The following is a 19,229-nucleotide window of genomic DNA, read 5'->3' as shown; positions in this document are numbered from 1 at the left end:
AATGTCAGAGAATTAATCCATCATGCTATTGCGTCATTCCCTTCATGTGGAGCTTGAGTGTCTCCTCCAATTTTTTTATACAATGCTCTGCAAATATGCTATAATGCAAGCACTAAGACATTCTTCAATGAACCACAATACAGTGAGGAAAGGAGACAAAAATGACCTGGCTGCAAGTGATCCGTAGAATGGTGCAGTGAAGTCACATTTCTTGTATGAATCGTATGCAACAGTGGACAAATAAAAATCTTCCAACTACTGAATAGAAAAAGGTACCATCTTTTACAATGTACAAGCATTCAAATCATGCAGCACGAGCTGCCTATCAGTTCTTCAAAGCAGGTTTCCTAGGCACTTTTGTAGTCTTAAGTATGCATGAGCTAAACACCATACCACTGAAGAATATTTCATGCCAAAATGAAACTTTATTAATAGCACACATTACTGTGCATGGTCAGTGTGCTTCACTAGTTGAAAACCTATAAACATATAATGCTCAGCCATTCAGTTAAAAATTTTATCACAAACTTTTCAAAATTATCACATCATGTAATACACTTCATCAACATGGCACTTGTCAAGATATCTCGCTGGATCCCTTCGATGAAGTCCTCGAAGCCACACTAATGTCCAGGTTCCAAGTAAAATGGCTGCTTCCATTACACACAGCTAGGAGGCCACCTGATTTTACTCAACAGTGAATGTCTTTAGGGTAATACACTTTGCTCATGGTACTTGAGGTCCATCTTGCACACAAATCTGCTTCAGCAAATGTCACTACAACATTTCTGGACCCTTGTGGACCCGCACATGACTTCTCAGTTCCGACAAACTTGCGAAGGCCTTGGGACACACGTGGCACTTACACGGCTTCTCAACAGTGTGGGTGCGAAGGTGGCTGGTTAGGCTGTTGCTCTGCGTGAAGCTCTTGCTGCAGTGAATGCACTGGTATGGCTTCTCACCAGTGTGAATGCGAAAATGTCTTACAAGGTTACTTCTGTCTCTGAAATTCTTCATGCAAACACTGCACTGAAAGTAACGCTCTCCACTGTGTGTCGTATAGAGTCTCCCTATGCTGGTGTGCGATGCTTTGGCATAGCCACGCGCGGGGCACAGGAACTGCTCGATTTCTTCTTGCATCTTCTGTGCAGGCAATGCGTGGCATGTGCTACGAGCTGTGACTGAACCTGCACAAATGAGAAAAGCATGTTTGTTAAAATGTGATGGGAATGCCTCAATGTACAGAAAACAGCTGACCCGCCAGTAAGATCAATTGAAAGACAGTGACCATCTTTTTACTTAGGTATTCCTACAATGCTGGCATAAAATAAGTCATAGTTCAGGAATAAGTGGTCTTCAAATAAATGCTTTTCTAATCTGCAGTTAGCATCTATGTATCAGCATGGCAGGTGACTAAGAGCCTATGATAAAATAACACCACTGAACTTGTAACAATCTAAAGCAACAAATACTGCAACCCACTGTGATTTATCATAACGAGCATGCTTTTATATTAGCTGAGAGAATGATACGAAGCAGCCTGATGTGCAAGCTTACAGTGTGAGCACTCAAAATCTTATATCTGCAGCACTTCCACTCAAATAAATTCAACAAATTGTATGATGCAGTATGTGAGTTTTTACGTTTAAGAGCTGTATATGAGCTGTGAGAGATACTGCAGTTGAAGACTTAGAATTACTCTTGACCTCCCAAGGTTCTTTAACGTGCAGTGAAACCGCACAGCACTCGGGTGTTTTTGCATTCATCAAAATGTGGAAGCAGTAGCAAGCATTTGATCCTGCAACCTTGAATTCAGCAGCAGAATCCCATTCAGACACCACATTCAACAGGCACCAATCTGTTTAGGATTCCATGAATAAAACCGCGAGTGTATCATGCACTGCTAGTAGTTCACTGCAACAGCTACCTACATGCCCAGCCGCAACGCGTTTCCTGTTTTTTGCAATGTGCACAGTGTCCGCAACAAACGTGACAATTTGTCTTTAGTTATTGACGCGTGTTCAGCCTACATTGTTATTTTAACCGAAACATGGCCCTCAAGTGATATTGCAGATCATGAAATCTTTGAATGTGAAAGTGCTGTGAAATTTTTCGTAGTGACCGTATTTTGCATACTGGCAGCGAGGTACTGATCGCCGTACGTGAAGTTTGAGATCTTGCATTTTAGATAGCGCTTCATCATTAGAAATTGTGTCACTCTCGGGTATCGTGGTTTTATTATCTGCGTGTGTTATCGCACACCCCTTCGTCGATTTCATTAATTTCTGATCTACATGATGTATTAAATGAGTTAATTGTCCGCTTCCCTTCAAGCAGAATCTTTCTTCCTGGCGATTTTAATTTTCCAGCAATTAGCTGGCATGAATCTCCTACATCTGATGGTTCTTCCGAGTGCTCTCTCTTCAACTTTTGCATGGATTTAAATTTTAAGCAGCGTTCTTCAGCCTACGCGATCTACAGCACATTCTGCTGACATCCTTGATCTGATCATTACTACCGCACCTCAGCTTGTCTCCTGTTTAAAATACATGCCTGGTTTAAGTGATCACTGCCTCATTTATTTCGAACTGCGAATTTCTGTTCCCACTATACCGAAATGGCAAGTTATTTTGACTACAAAAATGCTGACTGTGACTCCATAAACCATGAACTAATGAATTTCATTGCTGACTACATTTAAAGTTTCAGACTCGTGCTGAAGAAAATTGGGCCTTGTACAAAGAAATTGTCAAATTTGTAACTGATAAATTCATTCCTTGGAAACGCATTACATCTAGCTCCCATGCTCTGTGGTTTAGCGCATGCTTGCGACACCTGCTGAACAAGAAAAGGCTACTTCAGCGGGCTAAGGCAACACAAACAGCCGAACGCTGGCACGCTTTTTCTACCGCTAATGCTGAATACAAAAATGTTGCAGGTGAAACAAAAAACAAATTCTATCAGGACACCCTCCCATCTCTTCTGGAAGACATTCCTAAGAAATTTTGGAGTGTGGTCAGTGGGAATAAGCCGAATACATCAGATCTTTCCAATGATAGCAATGCGCCAATACCTGAGAGTGACTGCTGAAAATTGTTGAATGGATATTTTGCCTCGTGTTTCTCATCTACATTTCTGAACTGTTACCCTGATTTTTGTACATCTGACTACGTATATACTCATGGATCCCATAATCACTGATTCTGTTGCTGTATGATATTTAATTGAATAGCAGAAAATTTCAGCTTCCTCGTGTCGACGACATAACAAAATTCCTGAAAAGCACAGCTACTGCATGTTCATCTCTGATTCTAAGCGAGGTCTTTATGCAGTCATTGCACCATGCCAAATGACTGGAAGGTGGTCCCTTTATATAAATCGGGTAACAGTGTTTCAGCACTTAGATATAGGCCCTTTTCATTCACCAGCATACCCTGCAAACTTCTTGAGCACATTATTTACTCTCACCTTGATTCATTCCTTGAATCTAACAACTTTTTCAATTCTTGTCAACACGGTTTTCAAAGATTTTTTTCGTGCGGAACGCGTCTCTTTCACTAATGATTTATTTCGAGCTCTGGATGCTGACCTTGTCGTGGACTGTATTTTTTTTAGATTTTGCCAAGGCATTTGAGTTTCGCATGACTTACTACTAATTAAACTTAATGCTCTAAATATTGACGATCAGATATAGGCTGGGTCAAATGTTTTCTTTCAAACCGAAGCCAATATGTCTTAGTTAACGGTTACGACTCTCCTATTTCTGTAATTTCTGGAGTACCTCAAGGTTCTGTATTAGGTCGTCTTGTTTCTAATTTATATTAATGACCTTCCTAACAATGTTTCTTCCCACATTAAACTTTTTGCAGATGATTGTGTGCTGTATCGTATAATTAATAATCCCTGTGATGAGGCATGTTTGCAGACCGACCTGGATACAATTTCTTCAAGGTGCAGTCACTGGCTTATAAAACTTAACATAACTAAGTGCAAACACATGCATATTTCTAGCCGAACTAATGATAACACCACTATCTTCTTAACACATCGTTATCACGTTTCATCATACAAATACCTGTGTTCACATAACTCACGATCTCTCCTAGAAATGCATGTGAACTCTGTATCTAACCAGGCTAACCGCACTCAGTTTCTTACGCCGCCATTTCACAGCTGCAGACAGTTCTGTTAAGCTTCATTTGTACAGGACGTTAAGACCGAAACTAAAATACGCATGCTCTATTTGGGATCCTAATCAACTCTCTAATTAACAACTGAGAGTCCGTTCAGAACCGCACCGCCCACTTTGTTTCAAATTACTCACGACAGCAAGCGTATCTGCAATGAAGTCAATCCTTGGTCTGCCAGTTCTCTTTGCGCCGTAAATATTTTCGCTTATGTCTTTTCCAGCGGATTTATTATACCAACCCTATTCTCAAAAGTAAGTGACTGCTTCCTCCATCTTACATATCCTCACTCACAGATCATAGATTTAAGGTAAGAATCCCGCACTTCAGAACCACCCTTTGCTTGAATTCATATATACCTCGAACTGCGAATGACTGGAACCACCTCCCTGCCTTCACCGCTGCCGAACATTTCAAGAAAACTAGTTATGATTTTGCATGCCCCTCTTCTCTGTAATGCCTCCGGCCCTTGAGAGTATTGAAAATAAATAAATAACCAAGCCACTGTGGCAAATTCAGATCTAATAATTACCAAGCCTGAAGACACAGCTGTTTAAATCAAATAGATGCACACAGTGGTGTGAACTTAGTTCCTAATTGTGTCATTATCTAATTCAAACGAAAGAAAAATGGTGTGAAATATTTTGCAGTCTAAGTAATGCACATTGCAAGTATGCTTTTGTTTTTTACAAATGTGATGAAGGAAAACTGGCTGCCAGTTTTACTCTGAAAATCCATAGTGGTGGGAGTATTTGTTATTGTGGAGCCAGGTTTTGATTAGGATACTTAGCTGGAAGTCCAGCAGCAAGAATCTTTGCATGTTTAATCTTTTTTGGTTCCCAATATAAAATATGACAGTATCAGGAAGCCTACTTAAACTGAAACACGGTTCTTCAAATACAAAAAATAAATATTAAACGAGAAAAACAATACAACTGTCAACTTCTAACCGCTTTGTGTGGGAAGAAGCCACACAAAGCATATGAAAAGCACAAAAGGGAAAGGCAAGATGCATGGTCACAGCTAAAGATGAGTTATATAGAACATGTAAAATAAAAAGTGCTTCATGTCTCATTTGCAGGGTGTTGGATTTTCAGATATTTTACCTCTTCATCTAGAACACATGGTAATGATGGCAGAATATATAAATTCAGTTCAATAACCACCAGACAAATAAGGTTTAAAGGGACTGGATTATTCCTCACAATGAGTTGTTATATTCCACAATCATTTTGTTGTCATGATTTGAAACAAGATACCTAAAAACTACATGTTCATTAACAAAATGCAGGACAGATCGAGGCTTGAACTAAACACAACTGTACTGTTGATGCACTAACTGTGCAAAGCTACACGGAGCAGCAAACCACACACCATACTGCAAAAACTGGGAAAAATGTGATTGCATAGATCATGTTTTTCAGTGGCCATCATTATTGGTTGAAGCAAGTGGCAGTTCTGAGGCGAGCAAGGTACTTCCTGAAAGCTTTGTTTAAAAGGAAAACGATGTTCCTAGTTTGACGCGAAGTAATGCACAAAAAAGGCACTACACGGACCTAAAGTTGTTATCTTTTTCTTCATAAGTTCACAGCATTGCTTTATATGAAACATCTAATCCGGTAGGTGCATCCAAGAAATAAAAGCTGATGCCACAAGAACAATTATGAGTTGCTGGCAAAATGTGCAGAAGCATTATGAAACAGCATGTTTCCATTTGTGATTATTCTTTCCCGATATTCCAGTTGCAGTCTGCAAATGAGAAATCCCCAGATAAGGTCAGTTGAGACTTGCAAATGTCAGAAGACAGTGCTGCAACCTGAAAAACAAAGAAAAGTACATCATCTTTCAGCATAACTTTGCATCTTTCTTTCTTGTGCTTTGTTTCATCAGTTTTTTCACACACAAAAAAAGAAGTGAATGCAGGAAGTCTCAGCTGTTCCGTACAATTGTACAATGCAGGATCATAACAAGAGGGGTTAGTAAACCCTAAAATATTTTGGGGTATGAAATGAAATATTACACAAAAAGAAAAAGACGAGGCTTGTTTTCCACTGCCACTGAAGTAAAAGAATGTTTTCTTTGTCACACCCACGGTTGTTGAGGAGAAGTACTCTTAACATGAAGCATATATAGAAAAAATGATGAAACCAGTAAGCAGAGAAGTAGTAGAAAAAAGCTAAAACTTGCACCTTACTGCATTTTCAACAAAACATCAAGGATATCACAACACTATCAACCACCAGAATGCAAAAGAATTCAACTGCTTGCAGTTCCAAACACAACTGAAACTAAGAACTTGACATGGTCAAAATAACCAAGCTTTTCACTTCCTACTTGTGTGTACCACGTAGAACTGCAAAAAATTTCAAGCATGAGGGGAGAATCATCAACCTTCCAGAGCCAACATCATTGATTGCATAGGTTTTCAAAGAATGCTTCATCTTCGCCTTGTGCCCATCACCCAAGTGAAATGTCAAATCAAACCTTTTGTGGCCAATGCTTTCTACACAAACTTTTGGCTTTTACCCAGAAAAATGTCTTCGTGTTAAACCATTCGTGCGATCAAGCTTTGCGCAACATCCTAATTGCTGCAAGAAACATCACTCATCACTCGATAAAGCACAGCACAAAAATGTCTACATATTATAGTTGTGCAGGCGAATCCTGAAAATGGGTCATTTAACACAGGTTACATATAGTAAGAGTATACTAGGCAGTAACTCTTCACCGAAATGTCACATAATGCACATAAGAATGAACGCCAACTGTACCGACAAGGAGGCTTCTATAGCACTGACTTCACCTCTAAAAATAACCAAACAAAATTCACCTCAAACACTTTGTGATTTCAAATACCAACATGAAATTAATGTGTGCATTTTCAGAGAGCAAAGAACAAAAATGGCTAGAGTCCGCCTGAAACTCACATGACAAAGCTGCAGAATGAATGCCGCTCACAAACTAGTACACTATGAAATGGAAGTGCATTAGTTCCTCTTATGGCCACATTAGGAAAAAATAAATCTGCACTCTAAACGCCATTTTAAACATCAAAGAACAAACAGCCAGGATGATAAAAACATGCGTCAAGCAGGATAAAAAATTAAAAGATGGTTTGGATGACTAACCCTGCATTTTCTAAATTTGTAATGCTCAAAACAAGAATTGTGATCTTGAGACATGAGTTAGCTTTCCCAACACACCACACTCAATGCAGAACAAAATTAGCTAAACTCACATTTTCTAAATTAACTGCTGGATGCAAAAGAAAAGAAAAATATTTTGAGCTTAAAAAAAAGCAAGGAGTGCACGCCTGAAATACATTCGAAGCACGCACTATGCACTGTACACCAGAATATTTACAACAGGTAGGTTCCATAAATATTACTGCCATTTTTAAGAAAGAAGTCCAACAGCATGCAAGAAAGAAATATTATAAATCAAAATTAAACCTTTCTACAAAATAAAAACACTCAGTCATGAACACTAAACATCCTCCATGACATTGTTCACAGTTCAACTAGTAGTCAAACTCGATACTGTTCCCATTCGCTTATCCTGAAATTTGTTCAAAGCTCGACATGTCTGGTGGAAAACCCAGTCAGAAAAAAGCATCGGAACCAATTAGACTTCCAAATGGTTCCAATTGGACGTGTTCATTTTCCAGTTGGCTTTCCAACTGGTTCCAATTGGAATGCTGTTCCAAATGAATACTCCAAATGGACTAACCCGTTAGACCAAGTGGGATTCCAATTGGTGAGCCCAATTGGTCTTACCCATTGCATCCAATTGTTCTGCCCAGCTGCACCCACTGTATCCATATGATTGTTTGGATATTTGGTTCTTATAATAAGAGCTATCAGCAGCGTAACCTACTAAAGTCATCATCTCCATCACCACTGCGGTCAAAATTAAATTAAATAACTGCGCTCAGTGGGCAAGCGCCACTGTCCCCAGCATGAGAGCCTCATAAATGGGGTACATAAGTTGGAGCAGAAGTGTGTTCTCAGAATCTATATATTGAGCTAATATATGCTACTACAGTCTGAATTTGTAGCGTTTCTCATGTGTGACGTATGCATGCCTGAAGGCCTTGAATTCCATAAAAGTATGCTAATTGCAATTTCACAGAAAAAATGTTGATTCGCACCAGACACAGTGTCTCCCTGCAGTCCTCACCAATCAGTTTTCGTTTAGCACAAAACTAATATGTTAAACTGCAGAAAGATTTCTCACTCTACGTGAGTTGCGAAACTTAATTGTGAGTTATATTTTGTGAATATTATGTGGGTGCAGTAATTGCCTAGTCAAATGGGTCCAACTGGTTGGTCCAATTGGTAGGGTGGCTAAACACACATCTGGAACCAATTGATTCCAATTAGAAAGACCAGTTGGAATCAATTGGAAGGTCCAATTGGAACCAGTTGGAATGCACAATTGGTTCCAATGGTTTTTTTTTTTGACCGGGCACAGGTAGCAATGGTATGGCCGATCGTCCGTTTGAGTGGGGAGGCGTGCCATCAAGAAGAACAGTTGTGTAAAGCTCTGGCTGCAATGACTGCACTGGTAAGGCTTCTTGCCTGTGTGGATGAGGAGATGTACAGTCAAGTTTGAGTCTCTTGTGAAGCATTTGTTGCAATAGCTACATTGGAAGGAATGTTCCATGGTGCATTTCCTCAGGTGGCCTTGAAGTAGGTGAGACCAGCTGCAACACAAGCACACCCATGGCACCAGAACTGCTGCGCTTGTACTTGCACTTCCTGTGGAGGCAATAAGCTGCAGCTTCTAAAACCTGCCCGTGGGCCTGCACAATAAAAGAAAGCACATTCCAAAATGTGAAGGGTATGATTTGGTGCATATGCTAGAGCCAATCCATCACTTTAGAACTATCAAGTGGTGAAGAATCTCTTAGAACAGAAGCAGTTTATGAGAACTCAGCCTTGAAATAACCCTTCAGGTGCAACTTATATCTTGAGAGGGAAAATGAAATTTTCAGATGTTTTTAAAAAGTAAGTCCAGATTGCACAGAAAAAACTTCCATTCTCCCAGATGCGAATTATGCAGTTTCTGACAAAACTACATTTCTCCAGATAGTGACACAATACCAGTTTCAGAACCTTAATTATACTCACTATTATGTCTTTATGTAAACAAAGCAGCACATTTTTGGCACTTAAGGCACTCATCCATTTAAAGCACTCATCCATGACAAATGAATGAAAGAGAATGCATGCTAACCGAAGCGGCATCAGAGCTACCTTAATACACAGGCATCAATCCTAAACATTTTTTTGCGTTCATTTTGCATGCCTGGTTTGAAATTGTTTAGTAGACTATTTTGCACACAATTTTGCAAACACGTTTCTGAATCAGTCTTCTAGCGTAGTCAAGAAACTTCTATAACTGGTCCATAGGATACCTCTTTTAAACGTTATAAAAGAACGTCGAGAAATGAGCAACAGGAAGACATTTTCTATACGAATGCAGGTAGTTAGAAGATGTTTGCAACACGATTTGTGGCCCCCATTTTGTTCCCGCGAAATTGTGCGTTTTGTTCAGCAAAAGACGAGCCACAGCACAACAACCGTGCTGCACACTGCAAGCTTGATGCTGGCGTCAACAGCTGCTATTACGGGTAAATGAAGAGCAAAATATCAAAACAATGCTGCTTATTACGATAAATAAAGGATCTTATATAAAACAAATGGCACAAGCAGCATCTGAGCAGACTGAACTAAATGGTAGGTAGCGGAGAAAAAAGAGCGTACCTGGAATAGGCATACCACTAGATGTGATGCAGACAAATGGCACATCAGAAAAAAAAAACAGCATTACGACAGAAGGAGCTAAGAATCCATTCAAAATCTTCTGAGATGTGCTACTTTTACTTAGTCGCGGTGACACACACATGTATGACTGCGCTTGTTATGTCTCGAAACATTTGTTAGATGGAGGGCAGACCACGAAAAAAATAAAAATGGCCCTGACAGCATCATCCATTCTACAGCGACCTAAACCGATTTAAAATTAAAATTTAAAATAAATAATGAGGCACAAGCAGATCATGAACTTTCGTGCCTCCTTGCACAGACTGCATGGCATATCGATTGCTCTCTCATCCCACAATAGTTTCTATAAGCCGCAAATTTATTGATCAATAAGCTGCAACTCAGAAACAGGCCAGTTAAGCGAAGCGTACACGAGGAAATGCGTCGATATTGTTTTGTCTCAGATGTTGAATGCACAATCTGCTTGGCGTGTACATAGCGGCTTCGACCCTGAGAAAAAAAAAGTAATGGTGCTTTTAGTACAGCTCCAGCCTAGAGTAAATAATATGTGCCCGAATTCTTCACCTGTCCAGATATTGATTCACCGTGCTTATGCAGTCTCCTCACCTTCAAAGGCAAGGGTAGTACACAAGCACGGTGAATCAATTATCTTATCAAAAGCAAAAGCAGACTCTGTACACTAACTTGATAAAAGAAGGGAATCAAACCATACCCATCCATGCGAAACAAAATAAGAGGAGTACACCCACAAGAGAAGAGGGATCTCGAGGGACACATCCGGTGGTGTGTGCGGCAGTTGGCTGGCCACCTCACCTGCTGCAGCGACACCAGCCCTCGAAGATATTATAGAGTTGCTGCAGCCAATCCAGGAAGCACGATCCACCACTCACCACTATCATCTTTGCCCGGGTAGCAGCAGAGCACAGAAACACCCTAAGCCCAGATGAGACGCTGCAGCTGCAGCAGTTGCAGAGGAGACGTGGGCGATGAAGCGTACGTAGGAGGTGGCCAGTTCCCTGAAGTCGGATGGAAGCACAATAAATGGTATATGGAGCTTGCATGAACGCTCGTGAAGCTATGAATTCTAGGTAGTCTGCCATCTTGCCGTCCTAGGCAGCAATCGACACAGTCACCGCATATGCAACACAGCCAAGTTTACACGGTTGCGTAGTGCGTGCGAACGGTGTTGGCGTGATGGTATATTGCTGTGTTGGGACCTGTAACAACCAAGCACCAAAGCAAAGGGCAAAAACTAGAGAGAGGACAGTACGACTGCTGGCTCTTCAGGATACGAGAGGGCAGACGAGTTCTCGGTGCGACGCCTATGCGAATAGCTGGCACGAATTATTACATGCGAGATCGACGCCGTTCTGGACAAGTACTATTTCTGTTCATGCCACCTCGTGTCAGGTGTGTAAACGATCTGTGACGTGGTGTGATAGTCTATTTATTTACTGCAGCCCCAGCATTCTCGGCTTCACAATGCAAGTACCTGGCGACGCATCTATATAGTTTTTTTCGCCACTTGCACCTTGAATGCACAGAAGTTCAGAATTGTTGCAGACACTGACCACCCTTGATTATGCGCGTACATTTCCCCAGTCAACCGTCGAAACTTATTGGCGACTGTAACCCGGCTGGGTGCCATCACTGCACCTTTAAATCATCGTTGCAAAGCACAATTGCATTGGTGGCTGGCAGACAGGTGTTAGGGCTGTCAATGAACAACTTTTTTTGATGTGCACACATATCATACTCTATACATAAAACTGCAGGGCAGCAAAATGCGAGCAGACTTCCCCGTTGCCGGCCTTGCAAATGCAGTGTGCTGAGAGACGTCGCTGTCACTTTTCACAAGGACCCACATCCACGTGTTGCATGTTGACTTTGCGAGTGGTTCACCGGGGCATAAATCATGACATCAAAAAACAAAGGAATTTGCACCTCAGTATTAGTATCCCAATTGCCTGTGTTTTGAGGATCACTGTGTCGGCTGTGACAGTTTTCACGCATGGCTTGCGTAAGCATCCATTTGTGAGCATGCTATGGGCTTCCAAAGCTTCTCGTGGTTGCTGCCGAGTGAAAAACTAGTTCTCCAAGCAATAAATTAATGTATGCTGACGACGTCGACGGCTGGCCACATGTCCAAATCCATAGTGCAGCCATCCGCGCCGCACTGCTTCGCCTTTTTCTCACAGCGCGCCCGATTGTTCCGGCAGAGCGTTGACGCACACGTTCACGAACTGTTGACATCTTCCACACACGTTAGGGTGGCGCATCAGCAACCCCGTGTTTGCTTGGCTGACTGTCTAAGATGATGCGGCGCTCGGCCAGTTCACTGAAACCTGGCTGCGCGGCGACCGTTTGCGACTGTAGCTTTTCGACCAAAACAGTCGCGCTACCTCTCGACTCAAGTGTGAATGAGCCCTAACGGCGAACTACCCAGAATGCATAGCATTGCCGGCGTTCGACTCAAAAGCGCAGACGCAACACGGTGGAAACGCCGCGCGAGCAAGGGAGGATCATCAAGGAACCACTACACACCGGTAGTGCGAAGAGGTATGCGCGCTCGATGGTCGCTGCACGCCGGGAGGTCGAACAGCGGCAAAGAGTCCGTTAGACACCACCGCGCAGCAGTGGCGCGAAAGGAAGAACGTGCGATATCCGCGATATCCACCATGCAGCGAGGAAACTGCACGGCGGACAAAGGAACAACCGGTGTATATTTATAGGCAGCGACGAGGATAGGACTGCATACACGCAATGGTTCGCGCGAAGAACGCTGCAGGGCGAGTACCGGGCGACGATGAGATGAGGGTACTCACTCATAGCGGTGGCACAACAACGGCCACCGTGCAGCGGAGAAGCCGGACAGCGACGAGGGATCCGCTGTTGAAAAGCGGCAGAGTAGCGCGCGGAAGGGTTACGTGCCAACACAGGTGCCCCGAAAGTTAGCACCACGATGAGGAAACTTCACATCATATAAACCAGGCTTGGTGCAGGAATTCCGAAGAGAGCGCGCGCCGTTTCAGGCATGCACCGTGTAGGCCGCAAAGATGGCGGGGCCGCCTCCGCCTGCCAGCGTCGAGACGAGCAACTTATAATGCCCACTGAGAAAAACACCGAGCCGAAACAACCCGCCAGGATTAGATGCGCCTTTCTGCACAAACGTCTGTCGTCTATTATCTGTCTTAAAGAGGGCAGTAATTGAACCCGTCTTCAACCCCGTGCACCACAAGCCCGTAAAGCCCGCCAAAACTGCGGCCAGCGGCGGAAAGTGGTCCATGTGGAGGTCATGAAAACTGACAGCGCTGCAGTCGAGTCTTGCTTCAGGTCGAGCGCTGTCGTCTGCTACTGCCACAGCAAAACAGGAGAGGCGAAGTAACCATGCGTTTTATTTTCTAGTTTTTCCTCTGGCTCACCTCTATTCAACATTGAAGCGAAGTGCTTAAATTGTATTTTATCTCAGTTCTGGCTGTGAGCATAACGTCTGTTTTTATTGCTTATCACTCAGGGTCAACGACGTGTTCCTTGGGCTGTTTGAAACAGGCGCAAAAGCCTGCGATGGTCGTACCAGTGTTGCCGAATCGTGGGAATCCCCAGGTTGTCGAAATTATCCTGGAGCCCTCCACTATTGCACCTCTTCTTCCTTCTTTCACTCCCTCCTTTATCCCTTCCCTTACGGCGCGGTTCAGGTGTCCAACAATATATGAGACAGATACTGCACCATTTCCTTTCCCCCAAAACCAATTAATAATAATAATAAAAACCAAGCCGCTGAGGGAAAAAGAATTTTTTTAATAACCCATTGAAAACACGGAAAATTTTGGTTTCGCTAAAGACCGGTGTTCTATCTCTCCGCCGTAGTAGTATAGTGCCTAGAATATTCTAGGAACTATAGTAGTAGATTACGTAATGGGGGAGGATGGGGCCCAGGAATGTTAGCACTGCCATGCGAGACTGTTAGAAGTTCTATTAGTGAAATTCAGTTTGCGTCTGTCTTCTGCGGTTGTTCTAATGGCGCTTCTATGCTTGGACATACAAATGAGAATGTTTGCTCTGCCGTTCAAAATTTTATTCTAGAAACAAAACGCCCGCCATCATGCTTTCGTATTACCCTTTAACCCTTATTTGAGTATTTCCTTTTGCTATTCCTACATGTTTTTTTTTCCTCCTAACCCCCCTAACCACACTGAACCACCTCTGCCCCGGAAACTGAGTTGCCCAATCTTCTTAGGTCATCCTGTTTGCCGCACGCAATTTGCAATACAAGTAGTCACCTCCTGGTTATGGCCAATCGCCATTGTGGGGATGTAACAACAGCAAGGCGCATTCGGCTTGGCCCTAAAACCTGACTACGACTGCAGGGATACAAATTTTCGCAAACTATATGTTGCAAGGAAGCGTTTTTTTGCAATCATTATGTCCCGCATTAATACATGACAACTGTACATCGCAATAAATGAGCAGAAAAGCACCAAATTTGCCCATGGCGAGAGAGGACTTTGCCGGGCTATGCCGCCAAACATCGCCAACCGTGGAAAATGATATTTTTGCATTTAACAGGCACGCTTTTTACAGCGAATATTCTTCTAAATAATTGTTAATTTTTAAAGTACTACAGTTTAGAAGCTTCCCAGACAATGCTGAGGCATCCTGGAAATGTCCCCAGGATGCCACCACTGCGATGTTTGGTTGTTCTCAGGATGTCCTTCAATGATCCCCAAAAAGGTCTGAACAAGTCATTTTGTCCGGCCTCAGTATGTTTTGAGAACATCCTCAAAAGGGCACCCCAGGCCTTTTATAGTGCATTTTCAGGACATTTGTATGACCTCAGGACATCCTGACAAGTGCAAAAGCGACTTTTTTAGTACATTTTTAGGGCACTATATTGCTGATCTTAATTGCTTCATTCGATGCTCAGTGGTGGGTGTAGTTCATATCTGTAAGCCCTATGAGGTGTACCAAACTGCACGTGCTGCTGGAAGTCCTCGATGTCGCTTAAAGGGGCTCTGAAGGGGGCTCTAATAAAGTTGCGGCATGCCTGGGATATTGAAGCACGCCGCTTCACAAATAGTGTCAAGCAAGGATTTTTTAAATGCACTTTGTAGAAGCTGAGTTATCTGTAATTAAAATTTGAATTTCAGCGTCTTAACGCCTTTCCCTCTCCTCTCGTCACTTTTTGCACGCTGGAAGGATGGCGCTCCTTTGGCGACCCACCCTCTGGGAGCGGAGCTTCCCGACCCGCCGGAGCTGAGCGGCTTATTGGCCGCGGCCACAGTAGCTGCCTGACGTCTGAAAGAATCTAACCAATGGCCACCTCTCACCTTCTCTACGCAGATGCGGGGGACGGAGGAGGGGGCGAGCATGAAAAAGTCGCCGGGAAGAGCTCGCCAACTTTGACGCGCGATTGTGGGTCGCCTGCTGCGTGTAGAAGAGTATTATTTGGCTCTGGTTTTCATGGCAACACAGTGCAGTGATTAAGTAAGTTAATGTGCTCTCCTCGAAAGGCGTTTCAGAGCCCCTTTAACAGCTGTTATACTCGAGGACAAGACTGTGCAACGCTTCAGTGGAAACTGCACCCAAGGGGCACAAGCAGTTAAAAATTTAGCTCACGTTTCCACGTCAGTGCCAGAAAGTTGTCCTCAAGTACAGCAGCTCTGAGAAACAGTCTGGTGTAATGTACACCAGTTCAGCATGAGCATAAAAACAGGAAGGAAGAAGAGCAAACAAGAGTACAGAGCTGAAATAATTTATTGCCACACTCTTTACACTCGTTCAGTGCAGTCGGAGACTCCTTTTCTTGAGAGTATTCAGAGAAGTCAAACTATTGGACTGGGCCTCAAAAAATAAATTCCGGTAAAAACAGTGCACCTTCAAACCAACATAAGTACACACTGGAACCTTATGCTTTATTGGGACAATTTGGGTGCTTTCATGCAAGCAGTTATTTTTGCTAACAAGAACTATATCGTGCTCTGAATAGCGCTGCATGTGGAACAATAGGTTAGGTCAAAGTGCTGGAAATTCTCTCCAGTAGTCAATGCTTTCATTTGAAATGCATCACATTGCATTTGAGCTTCCATTGTACTGCACAGTGGAAGCTCAAATGCAAACTATAGCTAGAAGAATAAAAACGAGGTGGAGCGCATTTGGCCGGTTCTCTCAGATCATGAATAGCAGTTTACCAATATCCCTCAAGCTGTATCTTACCAGTGCTCACCTATGGGGCAGAAATGTGGTGCTAATGAAAAAGGGTTCAGCTTAAGTTAATGTGGTGCTAATGAAAAAGGGTTCAGCTTAAGTTAAGGACAACACAGCTAGCTGTGAAAACGAAAATGATGAGTGTAATGTTAAGGGACGCACAGGAAGAGGGTGAATGGGTCGGGAAGCAAACACGGTTAATGACATCCCAGTAGAAATCAGACAAAATGGGCTTGGGCAGGGCATGTAAATCAAAGGCAAGTGATGGTGGTTGAGGGTAATGCACTGGATAAGAAGAGAAGGCAATTGTGGCAGGGAATTGCAGAAAATTAGGTGGGTGGATGAGTTTAAGTTTGCTGGGATAAGGTGGCCGCAGCTGTCACAGGGCAGGGTTAATTGGAGAGACATGGGAGAGGCCTTTGTGCTGATGATGTCCAGCAGAAATACCTTGTATGAAGGAAATAAGCCTGTACATGGAAAGAGTCCCTCCCACTTGTGCCCTGAAGTAGGGCACATATGAAGGAAGCCAACAATCACCAAGAGCAAGGGCAGCATGGGGGATCTTTATTTTTTGGTATTAATGAAAAATTAGCAGCACAATCATTTTTTACACTCAAGATAATTGATTAAAAAGTGACTAATAGAAGGTGACTGGATTAGATGACTAATAGCAATTGTGGTGAACGCAGACAAACAGGCGATGGCAGCAATATCATATTAGAACGAATAGTGTATCTCTAAAGGCTACAAAGAAATATCTTTGATGCCTGCACAATCCTTTCCAGCACACTTGTGCACTGCAACAGTTAACACACATAACGCTTCTGCTTCTACAATAATTGAAGTACAACCTACCATCAACTGCATATGCTGCACAGCTGTCAAATGTAGCTTCCGTATCTTCTCTGCTGAATGCCACAACCAAACCTTATCGATACTTTCGATGTCATTTTTTTTTCGTTTCTAGAAAGCTTTGCTTCACAGCCTCTGAAAAAGAAAAGCACTCATGACAGCATGCATTTGCAATACTCAAAATAGAATTTACGCATGCTCAAAGGTGCATGCAGAGCATATAAAGATAAATTACTATGCAAAAAAACTAACTGCCACCCTCATCAAGATGCTGCCGGACAAATGAACAAATTAGAAACCTGACAGACACACGCCAATGATCTGGATTTTTTTCCCCAAAGAGCTACATGCACAGGGTGGAAAATTTGTCCAATTCGCATATCCAACCGCTGCTCTTGATGACGGTGCCTAATAAAGTTCAAGCCCAGCATGCTGAAGGATGTTTTGCACCACAGAGTGCAAGCCCACCTCACTGTGCGCGCCAGGAATACCTGTCGCATCGTCACTGTCCGATGCCCATCCGTAAGTCAGTTCCCCACTTTCTGCTCCAAAACCGCTTAAGAAGCGCCTGTTTGTCGACCCCGGTGCCCACTCACGCGATGTAGGGTCCGAGGTGGTGACGAACAACGCTATTTGCGACGGGTTCCATTCATGCGAAGTAGACGGTTCCACGGCCAATTCACTTCGAGCACAGTTTACCAGCTGGAGGCATGCGTCAACAATTAACCCGTTTTCTTTCCCGGCGGAACTGCCGCTCGTTCGTCCTCACCATGTTCAACGGTGAACGGCACTAAAATCGTAAAATCTTTTGCCCGGATCACTAATTCAGATGAGTTGAAAATGGCGCGAACGTATCTAGTGGTAAAGAAAAACAAAGATTCTACAGAAACAAGTGACGAGCGGCATTGCTCATCGTTCTTGCTTATTTCATATGATGTTTATATTAGCCTTTTAACTTTGTTTTTCGTGACAACAAACATTAATCTGTCGCTGAACGTAAAAAAAATCTCACCTTTCCTTCCATGGAAGCTCTACTTTCGTTCCTTCGTCCACAACCTCTGGTGTGGCTTGGCTTGATCTGACTTGACTAGAAAGCGTACGTACAAGTACAGTGGTGCCAATCATGAAAACGGCCACGCCGAAGATCTCTTGTGAAAAAAGAAAATACCTTTAAACTTACAGAAAATGCAAAAAGTCAACACCCGTGCGCTACGCTGCAGAAAGCATACGCACCTCAGAGTCCAGAACAAAAATATTTCTAAGGAAGTGCTCCCTATTTACCTCTTAAGAAGAGGGAGAGGAGTAATGAAAGGAAGAGCGGAAATAGTAAGAAACTCTTGAGAGTGGACAATGCGCCAACTGCCGAGGTGATACTCCCCCCTCCCCACATCCCCTTTCTCCATCCCCGCTCCAAGCTGTGCCCCCGCGATATGGGTGGCAGAAATCGAGCACATTCCCCCCACGTAGCCACAAGAAGAAGATATGGTGCGGTGGTGTTGCGCGCGTCGCGGGCTGGCAGGGCACGGCGCGCCGCCCGACGTGTTGTGGTTGTTCTTTAGCTTCAAGCAGAAAAGTGATAAGACCCACTTTCTCAAACGGGTACCCGCCGCGCCGGAGATACGAGCAAGCGTTACGTTCTGGAAATCTACCAACGCGTAGCTTTTCTTTTCTTTCTGACCTGGAATTTGTGCAGTGTTCCGCTTTTTAACATCATGAGAAAACAAACAACACATAGAATTTGTTTCTAAAAACTGCGTTCTTATTAGGTCCTCGAGTTGACATTTCTAGGGCCACCAAACCCCCAGCGTCTTTGGGACGTCCTGAGGACACTGCCAGAGCTCATGGGGACGTTTGTATCTTTTGAGGACGTCCTCGGGACGAGTGATGCTGTCTGGGTTCTTTTTCAGCATTTTGAAAAATAGAAACGTTTCATTGGTGTAGTCTGCTATTGCGGGATGCGCCCTATGTCCGTACCACGACCGGCTTTATTACTTAGTCCGTACCATTGCGATGCCCGTACATATATGTTCGTGCCGCGAGAAAAACCGATCCCCCGCTTTTCTACAAGAAACTAGTTTGCGCGCACTAAGTGCCGGCTCTTAGCATGTCCTGGCGGTGCGTTTACAAGTTTTGCCAAGAAAAACATGAATTAGGAAGCGAAACCTCTCCTACCACAAGTGGCGGTCGTGTTCATATG

General features: G+C 43.3%; 1 protein-coding gene across 1 annotated transcript; it reads right to left on the bottom strand.

Annotated features, from left to right (window-relative positions):
- Window positions 1–417: 417 nt before the first annotated feature.
- LOC144108355 (uncharacterized) lies at window positions 418–18,139 on the bottom strand. The gene is made up of 5 exons (XM_077641610.1): window positions 18,045–18,139; window positions 17,036–17,167; window positions 10,867–10,992; window positions 8,458–8,991; window positions 418–1,267 (listed from the first exon to the last, which is right to left on the bottom strand). Exons 4-5 carry the CDS (start codon window positions 8,850–8,852, stop codon window positions 778–780), a joined length of 885 nt encoding a protein of 294 aa, XP_077497736.1. The 5' UTR covers window positions 8,853–8,991; window positions 10,867–10,992; window positions 17,036–17,167; window positions 18,045–18,139; the 3' UTR covers window positions 418–777.
- Window positions 18,140–19,229: the final 1,090 nt, after the last annotated feature.

This window comes from Amblyomma americanum, chromosome 10 (assembly GCF_052857255.1).
Source record: "Amblyomma americanum isolate KBUSLIRL-KWMA chromosome 10, ASM5285725v1, whole genome shotgun sequence".
Lineage (NCBI taxonomy): Eukaryota > Metazoa > Arthropoda > Arachnida > Ixodida > Ixodidae > Amblyomma > Amblyomma americanum.
Note: the sequence above shows the minus strand (reverse complement) of the source record. Positions and strands in the feature narration are given on the sequence as shown.

Coding starts and splice junctions, on each gene's coding strand:
- LOC144108355 (XM_077641610.1), bottom strand. CDS start 8,852: ATGGAACATTCCTTCCAATGTAGCTATTGCAACAAATGCTTCACAAGA. Junction 1,268..8,457: donor CCACATAATATTCACAAAAT/ATAACTCACAAT, acceptor TTTCAATTGATC/TTACTGGCGGGTCAGCTGTT.